At 41.9% G+C, this 20,898-nt stretch overlaps 2 protein-coding genes across 2 annotated transcripts in view; one reads left to right on the forward strand and one right to left on the reverse strand.

Moving 5' to 3' along the window:
• LOC106572859 (guanine nucleotide-binding protein G(i) subunit alpha-3) overlaps window positions 1–2,029 on the forward strand; it is an 83,947-nt gene extending 81,918 nt beyond the window's left edge. Inside the window, exon 9 of the mRNA XM_014147400.2 lies at window positions 188–2,029. The gene's annotated coding sequence lies outside the window, so the exon portion shown is untranslated. The remainder of the gene's footprint in view (window positions 1–187) is intronic.
• On the reverse strand, window positions 342–19,898 carry LOC106572857 (guanine nucleotide-binding protein G(t) subunit alpha-2). Its single transcript, XM_014147397.2, has 9 exons — window positions 19,529–19,898; window positions 10,864–10,906; window positions 10,484–10,625; window positions 10,149–10,309; window positions 9,724–9,852; window positions 8,959–9,088; window positions 6,407–6,560; window positions 3,508–3,713; window positions 342–2,842 (listed from the first exon to the last, which is right to left on the reverse strand). The coding sequence occupies exons 1-8, from the start codon at window positions 19,638–19,640 to the stop codon at window positions 3,526–3,528; spliced, it is 1,059 nt and encodes a 352-aa protein (XP_014002872.1). The 5' UTR covers window positions 19,641–19,898; the 3' UTR covers window positions 342–2,842; window positions 3,508–3,525.
• Between the last annotated feature and the right edge of the window lie 1,000 nt (window positions 19,899–20,898).

The following is a 20,898-nucleotide window of genomic DNA, read 5'->3' on the forward strand; positions in this document are numbered from 1 at the left end:
CCGTCATTGTAAATAAGAATTTGTTCTTAACTGACTTGCCTAGTTAAATACATAAAAGCCATAGTCCTGGTATTGGTTGAAGGTGCACAGCTGGGATGCAGTCAGAGGTAGGAGGCTTTGGCAGAGTTTATAATGGTTTTATAATGGTTAACTTTTTTATCCTGTCCTCTCTCTTCATCTTTTGTAGGTGTCTGGTGAGCCTCATGGGAGGGGATGATGACTTGGGATGTTTGCATTAGATGATCGTAGGAGAAGATTATAGAGAGTAGAACCTGAGACTGTTTCGTTGCCACGCTGCATGCGGCACCTGATGAATGCTGCATTTTGGGATTTGGTTCCTGTTTTTTTTTTTTTTAACCACTTTTATTTTTATCCGAGACGATTTTCCTCCATGTTCAACACTCTGATACACACCGAGGAGCAGGACAGAACTGAACTGTGGATAAAACCTTCACTAGTGAAACACTCACTGTGACTTCTATGGGAACTGCCAAGTCCGACTACAGAGCACTTCTGTTTTTAGTATATGGAGTAAAGTGATGTTTTTATGACCTTTAGTTGTTGATTAACCAACAAAACACACAGATAGAAAAATAATCCTTGGCCAGTTCCCAAATGGCAACCTAATTCCTTATGTAGTGCACTATTTTTGACTATCCCTTCTCTCCATTCCAGTGCTCACATCTATAGTTTGACACACTACTGGTATATATGAAAACAAAAAGGACCCAACCACCAAGCTGAATATCTCTCATCGCAATATTTCACCATTCGGTTTTTTTTCCTTCTTTTTTTCACCAATCTGTTGCATTCGTTCACTGAGTCATATGCCTCATTTCATTTTTCATTAAAAAAAAAAAGTATTTTATAGCATGTTATTTGTATAAAGTAGTTGAAATAGTTTCTTTTTCATTTTGGGATTTCTTTACATTATCAGATTGCATTTCTATCCATGAGTATGGTTAGTGCTCTGAAGTTGGCCTATGGATCAGGAATTCATGTGATAGATTTGACCTGCACCTACTCTAACTCTTCACATTTTTGAGATTTTAATCAGCCATCTTTTCATGAATTCAATAGTCTTGTGTAGACTAACACGAGGTTTCACTTATTTCTGATTCTTAAAAAAAAAAAAAATGTAGAAATGCACCACTTTGTATTGAACAATATTTTTATATTTAGGACTCTTTTTCACTACCGCACATTATTGTACATTTATTGATCATTGAATATTGATTATTGTCAAGTGAGATTAATAATTGTTTCACAACACTTTACAAGACAATAATTATTGATTACCTGCATGAAAGAGAATTTTGGATTTCACAGCTTGATATTTTATGGCCTTTTTATAATTAATTCAGTTTTTTTTTAATTCAAAGTGATTTTTTAATCCTGTGAATTTCAGTTAAAGAATGAACTGACCAAGGAACTAGATCAAGTGTGTAACAAAATGTCTTGTTACAGAGGGGGAAGTTACGCTCAGACCCCACTTGCAGAATGGAGTTTTCCTTATCCCATCTTGTTCTAATGGCAACTCTGCCTCCGAGGGCAGAAAAACAAATGTGATTTGGTTAAGTTTAGGCAAGAAATGAGACACTAAGTATGTAATTCCGCGTGATAAAGGGTTATGGGTTGGGTTAAGTTTAAGTAAGAAATATGAGTGGTTCGGAACCAAGGAGAACTCCACTGAGCGTTAATTCTGTACAGAAAACGGTTGCCAAATAGCCACTAACTACTGTATCTGGGTTAGACTGTCACCACTTTCCGAACATTACTATACATTCCAGGGTCATATTCACCATTAGGCCCCCAAACAGAAGAAAATACACTGAAACAGGGAGGGAATACCTGGAATTGTCCAATAAGCCTTTAATAATAACTTTTTGCTACATTTTGAAACGGTGTGCACTAATGAATACGACCCTGGAGACTGATCAGATGTGGTAGCTACGTTATATTTCTGGTTCAGTTTGACTTTGTACAGATGTTGTTGTTGATCTTAACACCATTAAATTATGGCACTAAAGCTCTCTGCTCTTCTCCATATTTGTCTTTTGTATTTCACAATCCAGCCAATGGCAAAGCAGTGCTTGAAGTGGGCCGGTGCTATAATATCAGAACCAGGCATTTTCTATTACTTGAGTACTGGCAAATCATAAAATATTCGCTCTAAAATATTATGAGTCCCGGGATCCAAAATGTGTACCGGCACCTTTTTCATTCCACTTCAACCACTGTGGGAAAGTGTCCATGTGTTCATGTTCCCTACTATGTGATAATAGTATTGTGTAATCTTCAACGATCACAAACCAAACAGGGAACTCTATGCATCTTTATTTTATGTGTCTACACATCACAACAACAAAAAACAGATCCCTTCTTTCTCACAGTACTTCTGATGTCTTTCTTAAAATAAAGATTGGTCTATTATTTACAAAGTGTAAGCTTATTATTCTATTAAAATAGATTAAAATAGAATTTTGAAATATAAAAATTTCAGCTGTTTACTTTATAACTTTTTAACGTTAAAATGGAGACCACAGGAGACTACTGAAGGGAAGACAAAAACACTAGCTTCAGGGATTTAAATGCCTTACGCAAAGAAGAGCATATGGCCTTATGTAATTAGCCTTTTTTTTGTTTTGGTTTACAAATGTTTTGATACTCTGTTTCAATCCAATGGCATTGATGACGTTGATGGAGAGGCGTCCGAGGAACCAGGGCTCGGAGGTGGTGACGGTGACAGCAGATAAACAGTTGTCCACCAACTGTCCACCACCTTCAGCACAGTGGCCAAATAAAACCAATGAGTTGGCTGATGGATGGATGGAAGTACGTTCTGGAGAAGGGAAGAAAATAGGAATTCAACTGTATACGTGTTTTTGCATTTATACGTAATCTTTCTGAGAATCTGTTGTGCCTAAGTGAATGCTACTTATGTCATAGATCATGCCTGCATATTCAGCTTGTTTTGGTCACCCAAATTGGAACAAAAGACTACACTCTCACTCCAAGACTACAGTTTCAATGCCCACCCCTGCTCTAATGTATATTTGACCACATTTATTTAGAGAAAAGTATAGCTTAATTAGGCCTGTCTAATGGCCCTTTGGAGACTGTAATAGTGTTGAGGCGATGTGAGAGGGAGGGAGAGTGGACAGATGGTGTCGAGGGAGGGACAGAGATAGTACTGAGTCAATGTTAGCTTTACGACTCATCCATCCATCCTCACCTTCAGCCGTGCCAAACGGTCTGACCCATAGAAACAAAAATGTACTAGAAGGGACGAAGCGCCTAAGACCATGGCAATATTAATGGTATGTCAAGACAATACGGTATGTCATCGTGTTGTTTTAAGTGAATTACCGATAGTTTGGCCACAGCTGGCCCTTATTACAGTGTGTCAGTGAGGCGACAGGACTGATGTCGGTTCTCAGACAGGGATTTCCTGTTAGGCACTGAGGTGTGTGTACGTGCATCAGGCAGTAATATAGACGGTCATACCTTCAATCAGGAGCTGCCTCAGAACAGCCCGGCATCTTTTAGATTGATTTTGATGACGTCTGTGATGGTGTCGAAGGCCTGATTCACGTCCTGTGTGTCTACAGCGCAGGTGACGTGGGTGTAGATGGGTTTCTCCGCCTGCCTCAAGTTCAGAGACTCAAACTGCATCTTCACGTGATTACAGGCGTCTTCGTACGTATTTGACCCTATTAGGGAGAGAAGAGTATAGAGGTTGAAATCTGACCGAGTAGTTGCTGTACTCTTTGTATGGGTCTGGCCCTACAGAGGGAATACGAGGGGTTTTATACTTCATTCAGATACTTTTTCATTCAAAGTGATTTTTTTAATCCTGCGGATTTCAGTTAAACAATGAACTGACCAAGGAACTAGATCAAGTGTGTAACAAAATGTCTTGTTACAGAGAGGGAAGATACGCTCAGACCCCACTTGCAGAATGGAGTTTTCCTTATCCCATCTTGTTCTAATGGCAACTCTGCCTCGAGGGCAGAAACAAATGTGATTGGTTATGTTTAAGCAAGAAAGTAGACACTAAGTATGTAATTCCACGTGGTAAAGGGATATGGGTTAGGTTTAAGTAAGAAATATGATTGGTTCAGAACCAAGGAGAACTACAGTTGAAGTCAGAAGTTTACATAGACTTAGGATGGAGTCATTAAAACTTGTTTTTCAACCACTCCACAAATTTCTTGTTAACAAACTATAGTTTTCACAAGTCGTTTAGGACATCTACTTTGTGCATGACAAGTAATTTTTCCAAAAATTATTTACAGACAGATTATTTCACTTATAATTCACTGTATCACAATTCCAGTGGGTCAGAAGTTTAATACACTAATTTGACTGTGCCTTTAAACAGCTTGAAGCTTCTGATAGGCTAATTGACATCATTTGAGTCAATTGGAGGTGTACCTGTGGATGTATTTCAAGGCCTACCTTCAAACTCAGTGCCTCTTTGCTTGACATAATGGGAAAATCAAAAGAAATAACTCAAGACCTAAGAAAAAACAATGTAGATTTCCAAAATTTCCAAACGCCTGAGGGTAGCACGTTCATCTGTACAAACAATGGTACGCAAGTATAAACACCATGGGACCACGCAGCCGTCATACCGCTCAGGAAGGAGACGCGTTCTGTCTCCTAGAGATGAATGTACTTTGGTGCGAAAAGTGCAAATCAATCCCAGAACCACAGCAAAGGATCTTGTGAAGATGCTGGAGGAAACGGGTGCAAAGGCATCTATATCCACAGTAAAACGAGTCCTATATTGTCATAACCTGAAAGGCTGCTCAGCAAGGAAGAAGCCACTGCTCCAAAACCACCATAAAAAAAGCCAGACTACGGTTTGCAACTGCACATGGGGACAAAGATCGTACTTTTTGGAGAAATGTCCTCTGGTCTGATGAAACTAAAATAGAACTGTTTGGACATAATGACCATCGTTGTGTTTGGAGGAAAAAGGGGGAGGCTTGCAAGCCGAAGAACACCATCCCAACCGTGAAGCATGGGGGTGGCAGCATCATGTTGTGGGGGTGCTTTGCTGCAGGAGGGACTGGTGCACTTCACAAAATAGATGGCATCATGAGGCAGGAAAATTATGTGGATATATTGAAGCAACATCTCAAGACATCAGTCAGGAAGTTAAGGCTTGGTCGCAAATGGGTCTCCCAAATGGACAATGACCCCAAGCATACTTCCAAAGTTGTGGCAAAATGGCTTAAGGACAACAAAGTCAAGGTATTGGAGTGGCCATCACAAAGCCCTGACCTCAATCCTATACAACATTTGTGGGAAGAACTGAAAAGGTGTGTGCGAGCAAGGAGGCCTACAAACCTGACTCAGTTACACCAGCTCTGTCAGGAGGAATGGGCCAAAATTCACCCAACTTATTGTGGGAAGCTTGTGGAAGGCTACCCGAAATGTTTACCCCAAGTTAAACAATTTAAAGGCAATGCTACCAAATACTAATTGAGTGTATGTAAACTTCTGACCCGCTGGGAATGTGATGAAAGAAATAAAAGCTGAAATAAATAATTTTCTCTACTATTATTCTGACATTTCACATTCTTAAAATAAAGTGGTGATCCTAACTGACCTAAGACAGGGAATTTTTACTAGGATTAAATGTCAGGAATTGTGAAACTGAGTTAAAATATAGTTGGCTAAGGGTTATGTAAACTTCCGACTTCAACTGTATCTAGCTATCTTCTGTATACCACCCCTACCTTGTCACAGCAAAACCGATTGGCTCAAACGCATAAATAAGGAAATAAATTCCACAAGTTAACATTTAACAAGGCGCACCTGTTAATTGAAATGCATTCCAGGTGACTACCTCATGAAGCAGGTTGAGAGAATGCCAAGAGTGTGCAAAGCTGTCATCAAGGCAAAGGGTGGCTACTTTGAAGAATCTCAAATTTAAAATATATTTTGATTTGTTTAACACTCATTGGTTACTACATGACTCCATATGTGTTGTTTAATAGTTTTGATGTTGTCACTATTATTATACAATGTACAAAATATTGAAAAAATGTAAAAAACCCTTGAATGAGTAGGTGCATCTAAACTTTTGGCTGGTACTGTAAGGTTACTTACGTTCTCGTGTTCTTCATATTTCTGTTTCTCGTGTGTTTTTGTTCTAATTGACTTTTTTATTATTTTTTTTTGTACTACTGATATTGATAGCTACATTGTTGGGAAAAAGCAGGCAAGAAAGGCATTTCACTGTACTTGTGCATGTGACAATAACTTGAAACTAATCACTGAGAGATTTACGATGTATTCATTCATTCGTCGCATGGTAAATAAACTTCAAACGAAAGGCCGAAAGCTCAGTGAAAACAACGTTTTGCCATTTGGGACTCAGAGTTGGACTCACCATCGTAGTCAGGGAAGCAGACATTGAGGTGGACATGCTTGATTTTCTCTTGGAAGACGTCCTTCTTGTTGAGGAAAAGCACTTGGGTGGTGTCCTCGAAGAACCTGTGGTTGCAGATACTGTTGAATAGGTGGAGAGACTCGTGCATGCGATTCTGAAAAGAGGAGGGGAGAGGAAGTATCATTATCTTCATCATCATGATCATTGTTGGGATACAAAACCGTCAACATCATTAGCTGGCTGTGGTCACTAGCCGGTGAGGTTTGGTTGAATCATATCAGCATCTTCTGTGGTGTGGTTGAATCATATCAGCATCTCCTGTGGTGTGGTTGAATCATATCAGCATCTTCTGTGGTGTGGTTGAATCATATCAGCATCTTCTGTGGTGTGGTTGAATCATATCAGCATCTCCTGTGGTGTGGTTGAATCATATCAGCATCTCCTGTGGTGTGGTTGAATCATATCAGCATCTCCTGTGGTGTGGTTGAATCATATCAGCATCTCCTGTGGTGTGGTTGAATCATATCAGCATCTCCTGTGGTATGGTTGAATCATCTCAGCATCTCCTGTGGTGTGGTTGAATCATCTCAGCATCTCCTGTTGTGTGGTTGAATCATCTCAGCATCTCCTGTGGTGTGGTTGAATCATATCAGCATCTTCTGTGGTGTGGTTGAATCATATCAGCATCTCCTGTGGTGTGGTTGAATCATATCAGCATCTCCTGTGGTGTGGTTGAATCATATCAGCATCTCCTGTGGTGTGGTTGAATCATCTCAGCATCTCCTGTGGTGTGGTTGAATCATCTCAGCATCTTCTGTTGTGTGGTTGAATCATCTCAGCATCTTCTGTGGTGTGGTTGAATCATATCAGCATCTTCTGTGGTGTGGTTGAATCATATCAGCATCTCCTGTGGTGTGGTTGAATCATATCAGCATCTCCTGTGGTGTGGTTGAATCATATCAGCATCTCCTGTGGTGTGGTTGAATCATATCAGCATATCCTGTGGTGTGGTTGAATCATATCAGCATCTCCTGTGGTGTGGTTGAATCATATCAGCATCTCCTGTGGTGTGGTTGAATCATATCAGCATCTCCTGTGGTGTGGTTGAATCATATCAGCATCTCCTGTGGTGTGGTTGAATCATATCAGCATCTCCTGTGGTGTGGTTGAATCATATCAGCATCTCCTGTGGTGTGGTTGAATCATATCAGCATCTCCTGTGGTGTGGTTGAATCATATCAGCATCTCCTGTGGTGTGGTTGAATCATATCAGCATCTTCTGTGGTGTGGTTGAATCACATCAGCATCTTCTGTGGTGTGGTTGAATCACATCAGCATCTCCTGTGGTGTGGTTGAATCATATCAGCATCTCCTGTGGTGTTGTTGAATCATATCAGCATCTTCTGTGGTGGGGTTGAATCAGCATCTTCTGTGGTGTGGTTGAATCATATCAGCATCTCCTGTGGTGTGGTTGAATCATATCAGCATCTCCTGTGGTGTGGTTGAATCATATCAGCATCTCCTGTGGTGTGGTTGAATCATATCAGCATCTTCTGTGGTGTGGTTGAATCATATCAGCATCTCCTGTGGTGTGGTTGAATCATATCAGCATCTCCTGTGGTGTGGTTGAATCATATCAGCATCTCCTGTGGTGTGGTTGAATCATATCAGCATCTCCTGTGGTGTGGTTGAATCATATCAGCATCTCCTGTGGTGTGGTTGAATCATATCAGCATCTCCTGTGGTGTGGTTGAATCATATCAGCATCTCCTGTGGTGTGGTTGAATCATATCAGCATCTTCTGTGGTGTGGTTGAATCATATCAGCATCTCCTGTGGTGTGGTTGAATCATATCAGCATCTTCTGTGGTGTGGTTGAATCATATCAGCATCTCCTGTGGTGTGGTTGAATCATCTCAGCATCTCCTGTGGTGTGGTTGAATCATCTCAGCATCTTCTGTTGTGTGGTTGAATCATCTCAGCATCTTCTGTGGTGTGGTTGAATCATATCAGCATCTCCTGTGGTGTGGTTGAATCATATCAGCATCTCCTGTGGTGTGGTTGAATCATATCAGCATCTCCTGTGGTGTGGTTGAATCATATCAGCATCTCCTGTGGTGTGGTTGAATCATATCAGCATCTCCTGTGGTGTGGTTGAATCATATCAGCATCTCCTGTGGTGTGGTTGAATCATATCAGCATCTCCTGTGGTGTGGTTGAATCATATCAGCATCTCCTGTGGTGTGGTTGAATCATATCAGCATCTCCTGTGGTGTGGTTGAATCATATCAGCATCTCCTGTGGTGTGGTTGAATCATATCAGCATCCCCTGTGGTGTGGTTGAATCATATCAGCATCTCCTGTGGTGTGGTTGAATCATATCAGCATCTTCTGTGGTGTGGTTGAATCATATCAGCATCTCCTGTGGTGTGGTTGAATCATCTCCCTCTCAACTGTCCCCAGTGAGGTAGAGAGTCTCCTGTAGTTTAACTTTGAAGCGTGTGTGTGTGTATACACGTGTGTGTGTGAAACAATGTGTGTATAATCACTCACCATTTCCTCATCCTCCAGCAGCACCAGGTCATATGCGCTGAGGGCACTACAGAACAGGATGCAATGGACGCCCTGGAAACAGTGGATCCACTTCTTCCTCTCTTCTCTTCTGCCACTCATATCAAACATCCTGTCCGTCAGAGAGACACAACAATCAAACAATTAACCAAATCAATCATTTATAAAGCCCTTTTTTTTTTTACAGGAGAGGAGCGTTCAGCAACTACAGTACTTAATCATCATGAGCGTGCGTTAGGAAAACATCACAGCTCCTCCAGTGTGTACTTAGCTGGTGTATATGGTGAGAGCGTGGCACTTGCCAAGGTTGCTGGTTCAATTCTAGCAGCGATCACATACAAATACTTCACACTCTATAAGTTGCTACAGCAATGAGCTGGTGTAATGGAGGTGATTTAAAATCACACTCTCATTAAGACATGGCCCTTACTGGCTGCGTTTACACAGGCAGCCCAATTCTGATATTTTGGCGAGTTATTGGCAATGGCAAAAGAGCTTATGTGATTGGTCAAAAGACCAATTGGTGAGAAAAAAAAAAAGATCAGAATTGGGCTCTCTTTGTAAACACAAATGCTGCTCTCAGATCACAAGGATTTTCTTTAATGGTTAAGACGTTGGGTTGTTGTGCAAGAGGTCTGTGGTTCGATCGCACCAGTTTACACTACCTAACCTGAATTCTACCTCTTTGCAGGTGTACTATAATGTACTGTGACGAGGCAGTCCGGTAGTTAGCTACTGTAGCATCACCTGAATTGGATGTCTTTGCAGATAAACCTCTCCTCGTTAACCCCACCGGTCGAGATCCTGCACCGTAGGATGTCTTGGTCATTGGGGGTCAAGTCAGCCACGGTGATGCGGTCAAGGTCACTGAGGAAGCTGTCGGAGAATGGCACAATCAATCAATCCAAGGATCAGATCACCAAGGTAGGCTGTAAATGTCAGAGCTGTTTGTATTCATCAGGCGTCACCAAGTAGAATTGCTGATCTAGGATCAGTTTTGCTTTTTAGATCATAATGAATAAGATTACATGGATAAGGAGGGGGGGACCTGATCCTAGAACAGCACCCTACTCTGAGACAATTCATGGATACAGGCTCTGATCCTAGATCAGCACTCTGAAACGCTAGTGAATACGGGTCCTGAGTAATAACGGCAGACAGATTAAACTCACTAGTGAGCGGAGTCGAGGAGCTGGTAGCCTTCAGCTGCTCTCTCAAAGCACTCCTGGATGCCAGGGTCCAGCCACAGCTTCTTGATGCACTCAGCCATCTCAGGAGGCATGGTGCCCTCTTCAGTAGAGTTGGAAAGGTTCTCCAGCTTCTTGCCCTCATCCTGGCCACACAGAGAACCACACATATATGTCAGTATAGTTTAGTATAACAGGTCCATACAGTGTAATATAATATACTGTAGTATGGTATATTAGTATAGTATAGTTCTACACACACACACACACACACACACACACACACACACACACACACACACACAGCCTGCAGTACCCACCTCTGCGGCTGGTGATCCGTACTTGATCTCCAGGATGCTCATGCCTCTGACGATGGACAGAGCTGACTGCAGGATGTTACCAAAGATCACCTCTCTGTACATCACCTTCTCCTCCTTACTAAAACCACCCAGGTGGAGGATTCTGTGGAGGAGAGAAGAAGAAGAAGAAGAAGAAGAATAGTAGTAGCAGTAGCAGTAGCAGTAGCAGCAGCAGCAGCAGCAGCAGCAGCAGCAGCAGCTCACTTATCCAAACTGCCACCTAGTGGTATATTTGTAACACTGTGGCTCACTTTCTCTCAGCTGCCCCTAGTGGTATATTTGTGAAACTGCGGATCACTGCCCCACATTCAGTGAGAGGCTTCAGTTTTAAATTAACTCACTTCATTTGTTTTACGATGGTGCTTTTCCCCGACTCCTCAGCACCTGAAAGAAAACAAAAATACACCATTTATCGACAGTTAAATGTCATCCATTTAACTTTTTGTTACATGGCTTTCATCAGTGACACAGACAGATAATGTAATGTATTAGGAGAAAAGTATGTCCTGCTTGTGGTAAAATGGCAAAACAAAAGCCTTGTCATTACATATCTGTTGACCTTTATCAGTCACATAATATGTAACATAATTACAGTTAAGTAGAAGTCCCTCAGGCCAAGAATACTCTTGGACCTTGTGGCTAGAGAAAACATATGGTACTTCCCAAATGGCACCCTATTCCCTATACAGTGCACTACTGAAACATAACAAACACCACTTACTAATGTGACCCAGTTAGATTATGAGGAAGAGTGACAATAGAGCAAGAGGACAGTCTGTGAGGAGATCACTGACGTCTCTGGTCTTCAGTGGGCCTCACTGTGGCTCAATGGGACTCACTGAGTCTCAGACTCTTCAGGACAAAGAACTTGAAGTCACTTAAAATCTTTATTTAAAACCTGTATTTGAAAACCTTTAAAACCAAAATACTATGGCACCGACCCCAACCTGAAACCTGGGCCGGTGCAGTACGGCTCAAATAGTACCCTATTCCCTATATAGTGCAGTACGGCTCAAATAGTACCCTATTCCCTATATAGTGCAGTACGGCTCAAATAGTACCCTATTCCCTATATAGTGCAGTACGGCTCAAATAGTACCCTATTCCCTATATAGTGCAGTACGGCTCAAATAGTACCCTATTCCCTATATAGTGCAGTACGGCTCAAATAGTACCCTATTCCCTATATAGTGCAGTACGGCTCAAATAGTACCCTATTCCCTATATAGTGCAGTATGGCTCAAATAGTACTCTATATCCCCTTTATAGTACAGTACGGCTCAAATAGCACCCTATTTTTATTTTTTATAGTTTATTTCACCTTTATTTAACCAGGTAGGCTAGTTGAGAACAAGTTCTCATTTACAACAGCGACCTGGCCAAGATAAAGCAAAGCAGTGCGACACAAACAACAACACAGAGTTACACATGGAATAAACAAGCGTACAGTCAATAACACAATAGAGAAAAAAAAAGAATGTCTATATACAGTGTGTGCAAATGGCGTGATGCGGTAAGGCAATAAATAGGCCATAGTAGCAAAGTAATTACAATTAACACGGGAGTGATAGATGAGCAGATGAGTAGTGAAACTGGTGTGCAAAAGAGAAGAAAAGTAAATAAAAATAATATGGGGATGAGGTAGGTAGATTGGGTGGGCTATTTACAGATGGACTATGTACAGCTGCAGCAATTGGTTAGCTGCTCAGATAGCTGATGTTTAAAGTTAGTGAGGGAAATGTAAGTCTCCAGCTTCAGCGATTTTTGAAATTCGTTCCTGTCACTGGCAGCAGAGAACTGGAAGGAAAGGCGGCCAAAGCAGGTGTTGGCTTTGGAGATGACCAGTGAGATATACCTGCTGGAGCGCGTGCTACGGGTGGGTATTGTTATCGTGACCAGTGAGCTGAGATAAGGCGGAGCTTTACCTAGCAGAAACTTATAGATGACCTGGAGCCAGTGGGTCTGGCGACGAATATGTAGCGAGGGCCAGCCAACTAGAGCATACAGGTCGCAGTGGTGGGTGGTATAAGGAGCCTATATAGTGTACTACTTTTGACCAGGGTCTAATAGGGTGCCATTTGGGACACACATGGTTCTCCCAGGCAGATCAGGACAAAGGCCTTGGTATCACTTATTTAAAACCTTTAAACACCATACTACTACTGCTACTCAGAGAGGACCATCATGGAAAGAGAGGACCATCATGGAAAGAGAGGACCATCATGGAAAGAGAGGACCATCATGGAAAGAGAGGACCATCATGGAACGAGAGGACCATAATGGAAAGAGGCTACTGAGAGAGGACCATAATGGAAAGATGCTACTTAGAGAGGACCATCATGGAAAGAGAGGACCATAATGGAAAGAGGCTACTGAGAGAGGACCATAATAGAAAGAGAGGACCATAATGGAAAGAGAGGACCATCATAGAAAGAGGCTACTCATAGAGAGGACCATAATGGAAAGATTCTACCCAGAGAACCAGGACAGTCAGTATATAATGTCATCCTGTAACCAGGCCAGGCAGTATATAATGTCATCCTGTAACCAGGCCAGGCCAGTCAGTATATAATTTCATCCTGTAACTAGGCCAGTCAGTATATAATGTAATCCTGTAACCAGGCCAGGCAGTATATAATGTCATCCTGTAACCAGGCCAGTCAGTATATAATGCCGTCCTGTAACCAGGCCAGTCAGTATATAATGCCGTCCTGTAACCAGGCCAGTCAGTATATAATGTCATCCTGTAACCAGGCCAGGCAGTATATAATATCATCCTGTAACCAGGCCAGGCCAGTCAGTATATAATGTCCTCCTGTAACCAGGCCAGTCAGTATATAAAGTCATCCTGTAACCAGGCCAGGCCAGTCAGTATATAATGTCGTCCTGTAACCAGGCCAGTCAGTATATAATGTCATCCTGTAACCAGGCCAGTCAGTATATAATGTCATCCTGTAACCAGGGCAGTCAGTATATAATGTCATCCTGTAACCAGGCCAGGCAGTATATAATGTCATCCTGTAACCAGGCCAGTCAGTATATAATGTAATCCTGTAACCAGGCCAGGCAGTATATAATGTCATCCTGTAACCAGGCCAGGCCAGTCAGTATATAATGCCGTCCTGTAACCAGGCCAGTCAGTATATAATGTCATCCTGTAACCAGGCCAGGCAGTATATAATGTCATCCTGTAACCAGGCCAGGCAGTATATAATGTCATCCTGTAACCAGGCCAGGCCAGTCAGTATATAATGTCCTCCTGTAACCAGGCCAGTCAGTATATAATGTCATCCTGTAACCAGGCCAGGCAGTATATAATGTCATCCTGTAACCAGGCCAGGCCAGTCAGTATATAATGTCCTCCTGTAACCAGGCCAGTCAGTATATAATGTCATCCTGTAACCAGGCCAGGCAGTATATAATGTCATCCTGTAACCAGGCCAGTCAGTATATAATGTCATCCTGTAACCAGGCCAGTCAGTATATAGGTCTCAGCTCATTTTATCTCTAGCCTGGTTCCAAATCTGTTTGTGCTGTCTTGCCAACTCCTATGGTGGCATGTTCATTTACATAGATAGGAGTTCGCTATACAGCTGGCTATTCAACTCAGACAATCTCAGCTTAGTTGAGTAGTTAAACGGGGAATTGTAGTAAAGTTGATTAGATTATTCAACAACACAGCAGTTATAAAGACAATAGACAGACATCCTCCAATAGATGCTAAGTGTTCTCCATTTAATCTACTCTAATTGGTTGAGCCCTGCGCCACTCATAGCCACAGACGGCACCCATTGGCTCAGTGCCCTTCCTCATTAAGGTTGGCCGCCCTCCTCTTCACGTACCCCCTTGCTGAGTGTTATGGATGGGCTTCATGTCTCCTGTGTCCTAACACATCAAACATTATGTAACCTGGTCCTGTGTCTTAACACAACAAGCATTATGTAACCTGGTCCTGTGTCTTAACACATCAAGCATTATGTAACCTGGTCCTGTGTCTTAACACAGCAAGCGTTATGTAACCTGGTCCTTTGTCTTAACACAGCAAGCATTATGTAACCTGGTCCTGTGTCTTAACACATCAAGCATTATGTAACCTGGTCCTGTGTCTTAACACAGCAAGCATTATGTAACCTGGTCCTGTGTCTTAACACATCAAGCATTATGTAACCTGGTCCTGTGTCTTAACACATCAAGCATTATGTAACCTGGTCCTGTGTCTTAACACAGCAAGCATTATGTAACCTGGTCCTGTGTCTTAACACAGCAAGCGTTATGTAACCTGGTCCTGTGTCTTAACACATCAAGCATTATGTAACCTGGTCCTGTGTCTTAACACAGCAAGCATTATGTAACCTGGTCCTGTGTCTTAACACAGCAAGCGTTATGTAACCTGGTCCTGTGTCTTAACACAGAAAGCATTATGTAACCTGGTCCTGTGTCTTAACACAGCAAGCATTATGTAACCTGGTCCTGTGTCTTAACACAACAAGCATTATGTAACCTGGTCCTGTGTCTTAACACAGCAAGCGTTATGTAACCTGGTCCTGTGTCCTAACACATCAAACATTATGTAACCTGGTCCTGTGTCTTAACACATCAAGCATTATGTAACCTGGTCCTGTGTCTTAACACAACAAGCATTATGTTACCTGGTCCTGTGTCTTAACACAACAAGCATTATGCAACCTTGAAACAGGTCATCTTACCACTTTGTATCAAGACGAGAGCTAAAGTAACAGAAGTCGTTCTTTGAACTACGTTTGCCTGCTCAGCCGCCTGAGACCTTAAAACTTGTGTTTGCTCACCATCAGAGGGATAACACAGGATTCGAACCCCGGTCAGACGGTCACACTAAAACTGCCTGCAAAAGAACACAACGCTATTTATATGGTACCACTAGTAGGAGTGAGAACACTGTGTGAGAACACGACACACCTTTCCAGCACAGTTCCAGTGGAAGTGGAACCAGGCCAAATCAGAAGTACAGCTCAGCTTGACTCAGTAGTGTGAAAAGGGTAGAAGATGCTAAAACAGTTTGTGGAGACCTCAGCGTTAGCTATTTGGCCTGGTTAGGCTTGTGGAAATAGATCTGTCTATTCCGGTATCTGGATGTATACCGAGACCTGTTTTTTGGATTTGATCATTAGCATTGACTGAGACTTTAAGTGGCTACATGCAGAGAGGCCAAGTGGATTACCCTTTTCACACTACTAAGCCTCAGCCCAACTAAATCCTACTGAGCCCAGAACCCATCTGAACCCACACATCATAGGTTCTGGAAGAGTGTAGTGCTGCAAAAAGGACTATGTAAAAAAAGGATACTTTAAGTCTGAGCCAGCACAGCACAGTTTGAATTGGGTCGGCACCGGTAGTGTGTAAGGGTGAATGCTGTCAGAGGAGAGAATGGGTACACATTTCTTGACTGGAGTCTAAGCTAAACCCGTCAGTGTAATCGGCTTGGCACCTCATCGGCAGGGTTCCATGATTCACTTGGACCTTTAGTAGCGATTATTTAACCACCTCAATGTGTCCTGCCTTTCCCATGAACTGGACTCACTGGGAGGGAGCAATGGACCTCAGGGCGCAATGGACCTCAGGGAGCAATGGAACTCAATATACCTCAAGGTCTGAATCTATACTTTAACAAACCACAAAAATCTCTTCCTTCTTTTCTACGTTCAGTCACATATAGCTGAAACATTCTGTGAGAAATAATATTATGCCTTGATCTGTGTGTGTTGGTTCTTAACTGTCAATGTTCAGACAAAGTGCATATTCAATTCACAGACAGAATCAGTACTCAGGGCCTGTTTCAATCAGATCTGTTTCTGCCGACATCTGCATAGAGGTTGTTTTGATGGTGTCAGAGGTGGAACTGAGCTGTCAAATCCACAAGCAGCTCCGGTGTGGTAATAATGATGATTTGTTTACATAGCAGGTTAGGATAATTCATGTGGCAGGTTAGGATAATTCATGTGGCATAATTAATGTGGCAGGTTAGGATAATTCATGTGGCAGGTTAGGATAATTCATGTGGCAGGTTAGGATAATTCATGTGGCAGGTTAGGATAATTCATGTGGCAGGTTAGGATAATTCATGTGGCAGGTTAGGATAATTCATGTGGCAGGTTAGGATAATTCATGTGGCAGGTTAGGATAGTTAATGTGGCAGGTTAGGATAATTAATGTAGCAGGTTAGGATAATTAATGTGGCAGGTTAGGATAATTCATGTAGCAGGTTAGGATAATTAACGTGGCAGGTTAGGATAGTTAATGTGGCAGGTTAGGATAGTTAACGTGGCAGGTTAGGATAGTTAACGTGGCAGGTTAGGATAGTTAACGTGGCAGGTTAGGATAGTTAACGTGGCAGGTTAGGATAGTTAACGTGGCAGGTTAGGATAGTTAACGTGGCAGGTTAGGATAGTTAACGTGGCAGGTTAGGATAGTTAACGTGGCAGGTTAGGATAGTTAACGTGGCAGGTTAGGATAGTTAATGTGGCAGGTTAGGATAGTTAATGTGGCAGGTTAGGATAGTTAACGTGGCAGGTTAGGATAGTTAACGTGGCAGGTTAGGATAGTTAACGTGGCAGGTTAGGATAATTAACGTAGCAGGTTAGGATAGTTAATGTGGCAGGTTAGGATAGTTAACGTGGCAGGTTAGGATAGTTAACGTGGCAGGTTAGGATAGTTAACGTGGCAGGTTAGGATAGTTAACGTGGCAGGTTAGGATAGTTAACGTGGCAGGTTAGGACAATTAACGTAGCAGGTTAGGATAGTTAATGTAGCAGGTTAGGATAGTTAACGTGGCAGGTTAGGATAGTTAACGTGGCAGGTTAGGATAGTTAACGTGGCAGGTTAGGATAATTAACGTGGCAGGTTAGGATAGTTAATGTAGCAGGTTAGGATAGTTAATGTGGCAGGTTAGGATGATTAATGTGGCAGGTTAGGATGATTAATGTGGCAGGTTAGGATAATTAATGTGGCAGGTTAGGATAATTCATGTGGCAGGTTAGGATAATTCATGTGGCAGGTTAGGATAATTAATGTAGCAGGTTAGGATAATTCATGTGGCAGGTTAGGATAATTCATGTAGCAGGTTAGGATAATTCATGTGGCAGGTTAGGATAGTTAATGTAGCAGGTTAGGATAGTTAATGTGGCAGGTTAGGTGACTTAGCGTTGCAGATTAGGTGACTTAGCGTTGCAGGTTAGGAGAACTAATACAGCAGGTTAGGTGACTTAGCGTTGCTAGTTAGGTGACTTAGCGTTGCTAGTTAGGTGACTTAGCGTTGCAGGTTAGGTGACTTTTAGCGTTGCAGGTTAGGAGAACTAATACAGCAGGTTAGGTGACTTAGCGTTGCTGGTTAGGTGACTTAGCGTTGCAGGTTAGGTGACTTAGCGTTGCAGGTTAGGATGATTAATGTGACAGGTTAGGTGACTTAGCGTTGCAGGTTAGGAGAACTAATACAGCAGGTTAGGTGACTTAGCGTTGCTGGTTAGGTGACTTAGCGTTGCAGGTTAGGTGACTTAGCGTTGCTGGTTAGGAGAACTAATACAGCAGGTTAGGTGAATTAATGCAGTAAATTAGGAGAATGAGGTCAAGGTTAGGAAAAGGATTAGGGTTAGGTTTAGCTACAATGCTAGTTGTCAACAACTGTTGTCCCCGACACGACCACTAAGTCGCAATAATAGAAATTCCATGCAGACTTGTTTACAAGTTCGAACACTGGAATGTGAGAAGTCATCTACACTTTGATTAAGCTGATAGAAATCCTCATTATTTAGGCTGATAGAAATCCTCATTATTTAGGCTGATAGAAATCCTCATTATTTAGGCTGATAGAAATCCTCATTGTTTAGGCTGATAGAAATCCTCATTGTTTAGGCTGATAGAAATCCTCATTATTTAGTTGAATGATTTTCAATTTGAGCGTCATTATTTCTATATAGCTTACACTTTCTCGTCCTGAACTTCTAATGCGACTGGGAGCGAGTGATCAATCAGATCAAGCATTAACCGATTGCCGACAACCCGGATAGCTGATGTTCTGGCGGTGTCAAAGGTGGAAGTGCGTTGGAGCTGCTCACCGATTTGACAGCTCCGACGCAGTTCCACCTCCGACACCGTCCAAACATCAGCTATGCGGGTGTGGGCTATTGCCGGTTGACGCTTTATCTGATTGAATCTAGGCCTTATTGTCTGTGTTTGATTAAAATGGGACCATAGAGTATGATATCATTTGATGGAATATATTCAACACCAGAAAGATTAAATGTGAAAATTACAGATGTTATCTCAATTTCATTTGATATATTTTTTGTCCTATCCTGAGGCCAGGTTTTCAGAGGGACCAATCAAGTCGTATTAAATGATGCCCTCCTTTCCGATGTGGTCCCTCCTTGCTTCTGGATGACAGTTTAATACAAACCTCAACCAGTGGTGTAAAGTACTTAAGCAAAAATACTTTAAAGTACAACTTAAGTAGTTATTTTGGTTATCTGTACTTTACATTACTATGTATATTTTTGAAAACTTTTAATTTTACTCCACTACATTCCTAAAGAAAATAATGTACTTAAGTATATTTTAGCGATTACATTTACTTTTGATACTTAAGTATATTTAAAACCAAATACTTTTAGACTTTTATTCAAGTAGTATTTTACTGGGTGACTTTCACTTTTGCTTGAGTCATTTTCTATTAAGGTATCTTTACTTTTAGTCAAGTATGACAATTTGGTCCTTTTTCCACCACTGACCTCAACCAAATATCTGATATCACATCATATGTCACAACAAATATCCTGCTTATGATTCCATAGTATTTAGCTGAAATATTGCCTTTGAGTTCCTTTATCAAGAGGAAACCAAATCTAATGGGGGATTCCAACATTTTCGCCATTAGGCCAAAAGTACCTTACAAGTTTCAGACAGGGCTACCTCATCACAAGAGCATATTTCCGAAGCATGTCTGATACATTGACACCAATGGGTTGATTCACTTACCCAGCATCAGCACTTTAACTGCCTTGGACTCGGCCAGCTCCTTCTTCAGCTCCTTGGCGTCTATCCCCTCCTCTCCCTCCATCTCCAGATCCTCAGGCTCGTCCATTGACATCTTGGTGTTTAGTTGTCCTAGGTGCCTAGCTACACAGAAACAGGTTTGCAGTCACTAAGCGTGCTACAACAAAACAAGAAAATCTCCTACAGGAAGATTGATTGACAGGTCGTTGAGGTGATCGAAGACCTGTTAGATTATCAAGAGATGTCCAGATAGAAAGACAATGAGTTGTTGAGTAGTAGGTAGACTACTGTTCAAGGGTTACTAAGTCAAAGTGTCGCTCCTCTGCAGCTTCAGAGGCTAAATATCACTCAGGTAGTCTCTGTGGTTTAAAGCTCATGTCTTACAACATGGAAACACCAGAAGCCAAATCCTATTAACACAGCTAATTAGGAGTGAAAAGACCAAAGCGGGCCCAGTTTGTCTCCACTAGGGCCGGTTGGGGATTTGGGATGAAGAGATGGAGCGATGGAAAGTAGTTGTTTATGTTTTATGTAACTTGGACACTAGAGAATGGCTCTTCAGTGCTTTTGTTTATGATTTATTAAAGGGGACTTGCACCTCCATTTGAGGACTTTAAAATGCATTATATATAGCCATTGAATCTTGAAGAGTATAATTTAATGCCTCATGAGCTTGTTGTTTAACTCCATTGATCGTTATCAATGTAATTGTAAACAAACACAGTAGCTTCAAAACATGGCTCATCTCCTGGATGGTCAGTCCCATGTATCCATAGATGTGTCCATGATTTTAAGAGTGGTTACATTTCTCCAGCCCCATCCCTCAGCTGTTTACCCTGCAAAAGTGGGCGTTTGGGGGTTAATCTACCTCATCATGGTTGCTGGAACCATCACAACTTCATCACAACTGTAGACCAGGGTTAATCTACCTCATCACAACCTAGACCAGGGTTAATCTACCTCATCATGATGGCCTTAGGCCAGGGTTAACCTACCTCATCACAACCTTAGACCAGAGTTAATCTACCTCATCACAACCTAAACCAGGGTTAATCTACCTCATCATGACCTTAGACCAGGGTTAATCTACCTCATCACAACCTTAGACCAGGGTTAATCTACCTCATCATGATGGCCTTAGACCAGGGTTAACCTACCTCATCACAACCTTAGACCAGAGTTAATCTACCTCATCACAACCTAGACCAGGGTTAATCTACCTCATCATGACCTTAGACCAGGGTTAATCTACCTCATCACAACCTTACACCAGGGTTAATCTACCTCATCATGGTTGCTGTAACCGTCACAACTTCATCACAACTGTAGACCAGGGTTAATCTACCTCATCA

Source organism: Salmo salar, chromosome ssa15 (assembly GCF_905237065.1).
Source record: "Salmo salar chromosome ssa15, Ssal_v3.1, whole genome shotgun sequence".
In the NCBI taxonomy this organism is placed as follows: domain Eukaryota; kingdom Metazoa; phylum Chordata; class Actinopteri; order Salmoniformes; family Salmonidae; genus Salmo; species Salmo salar.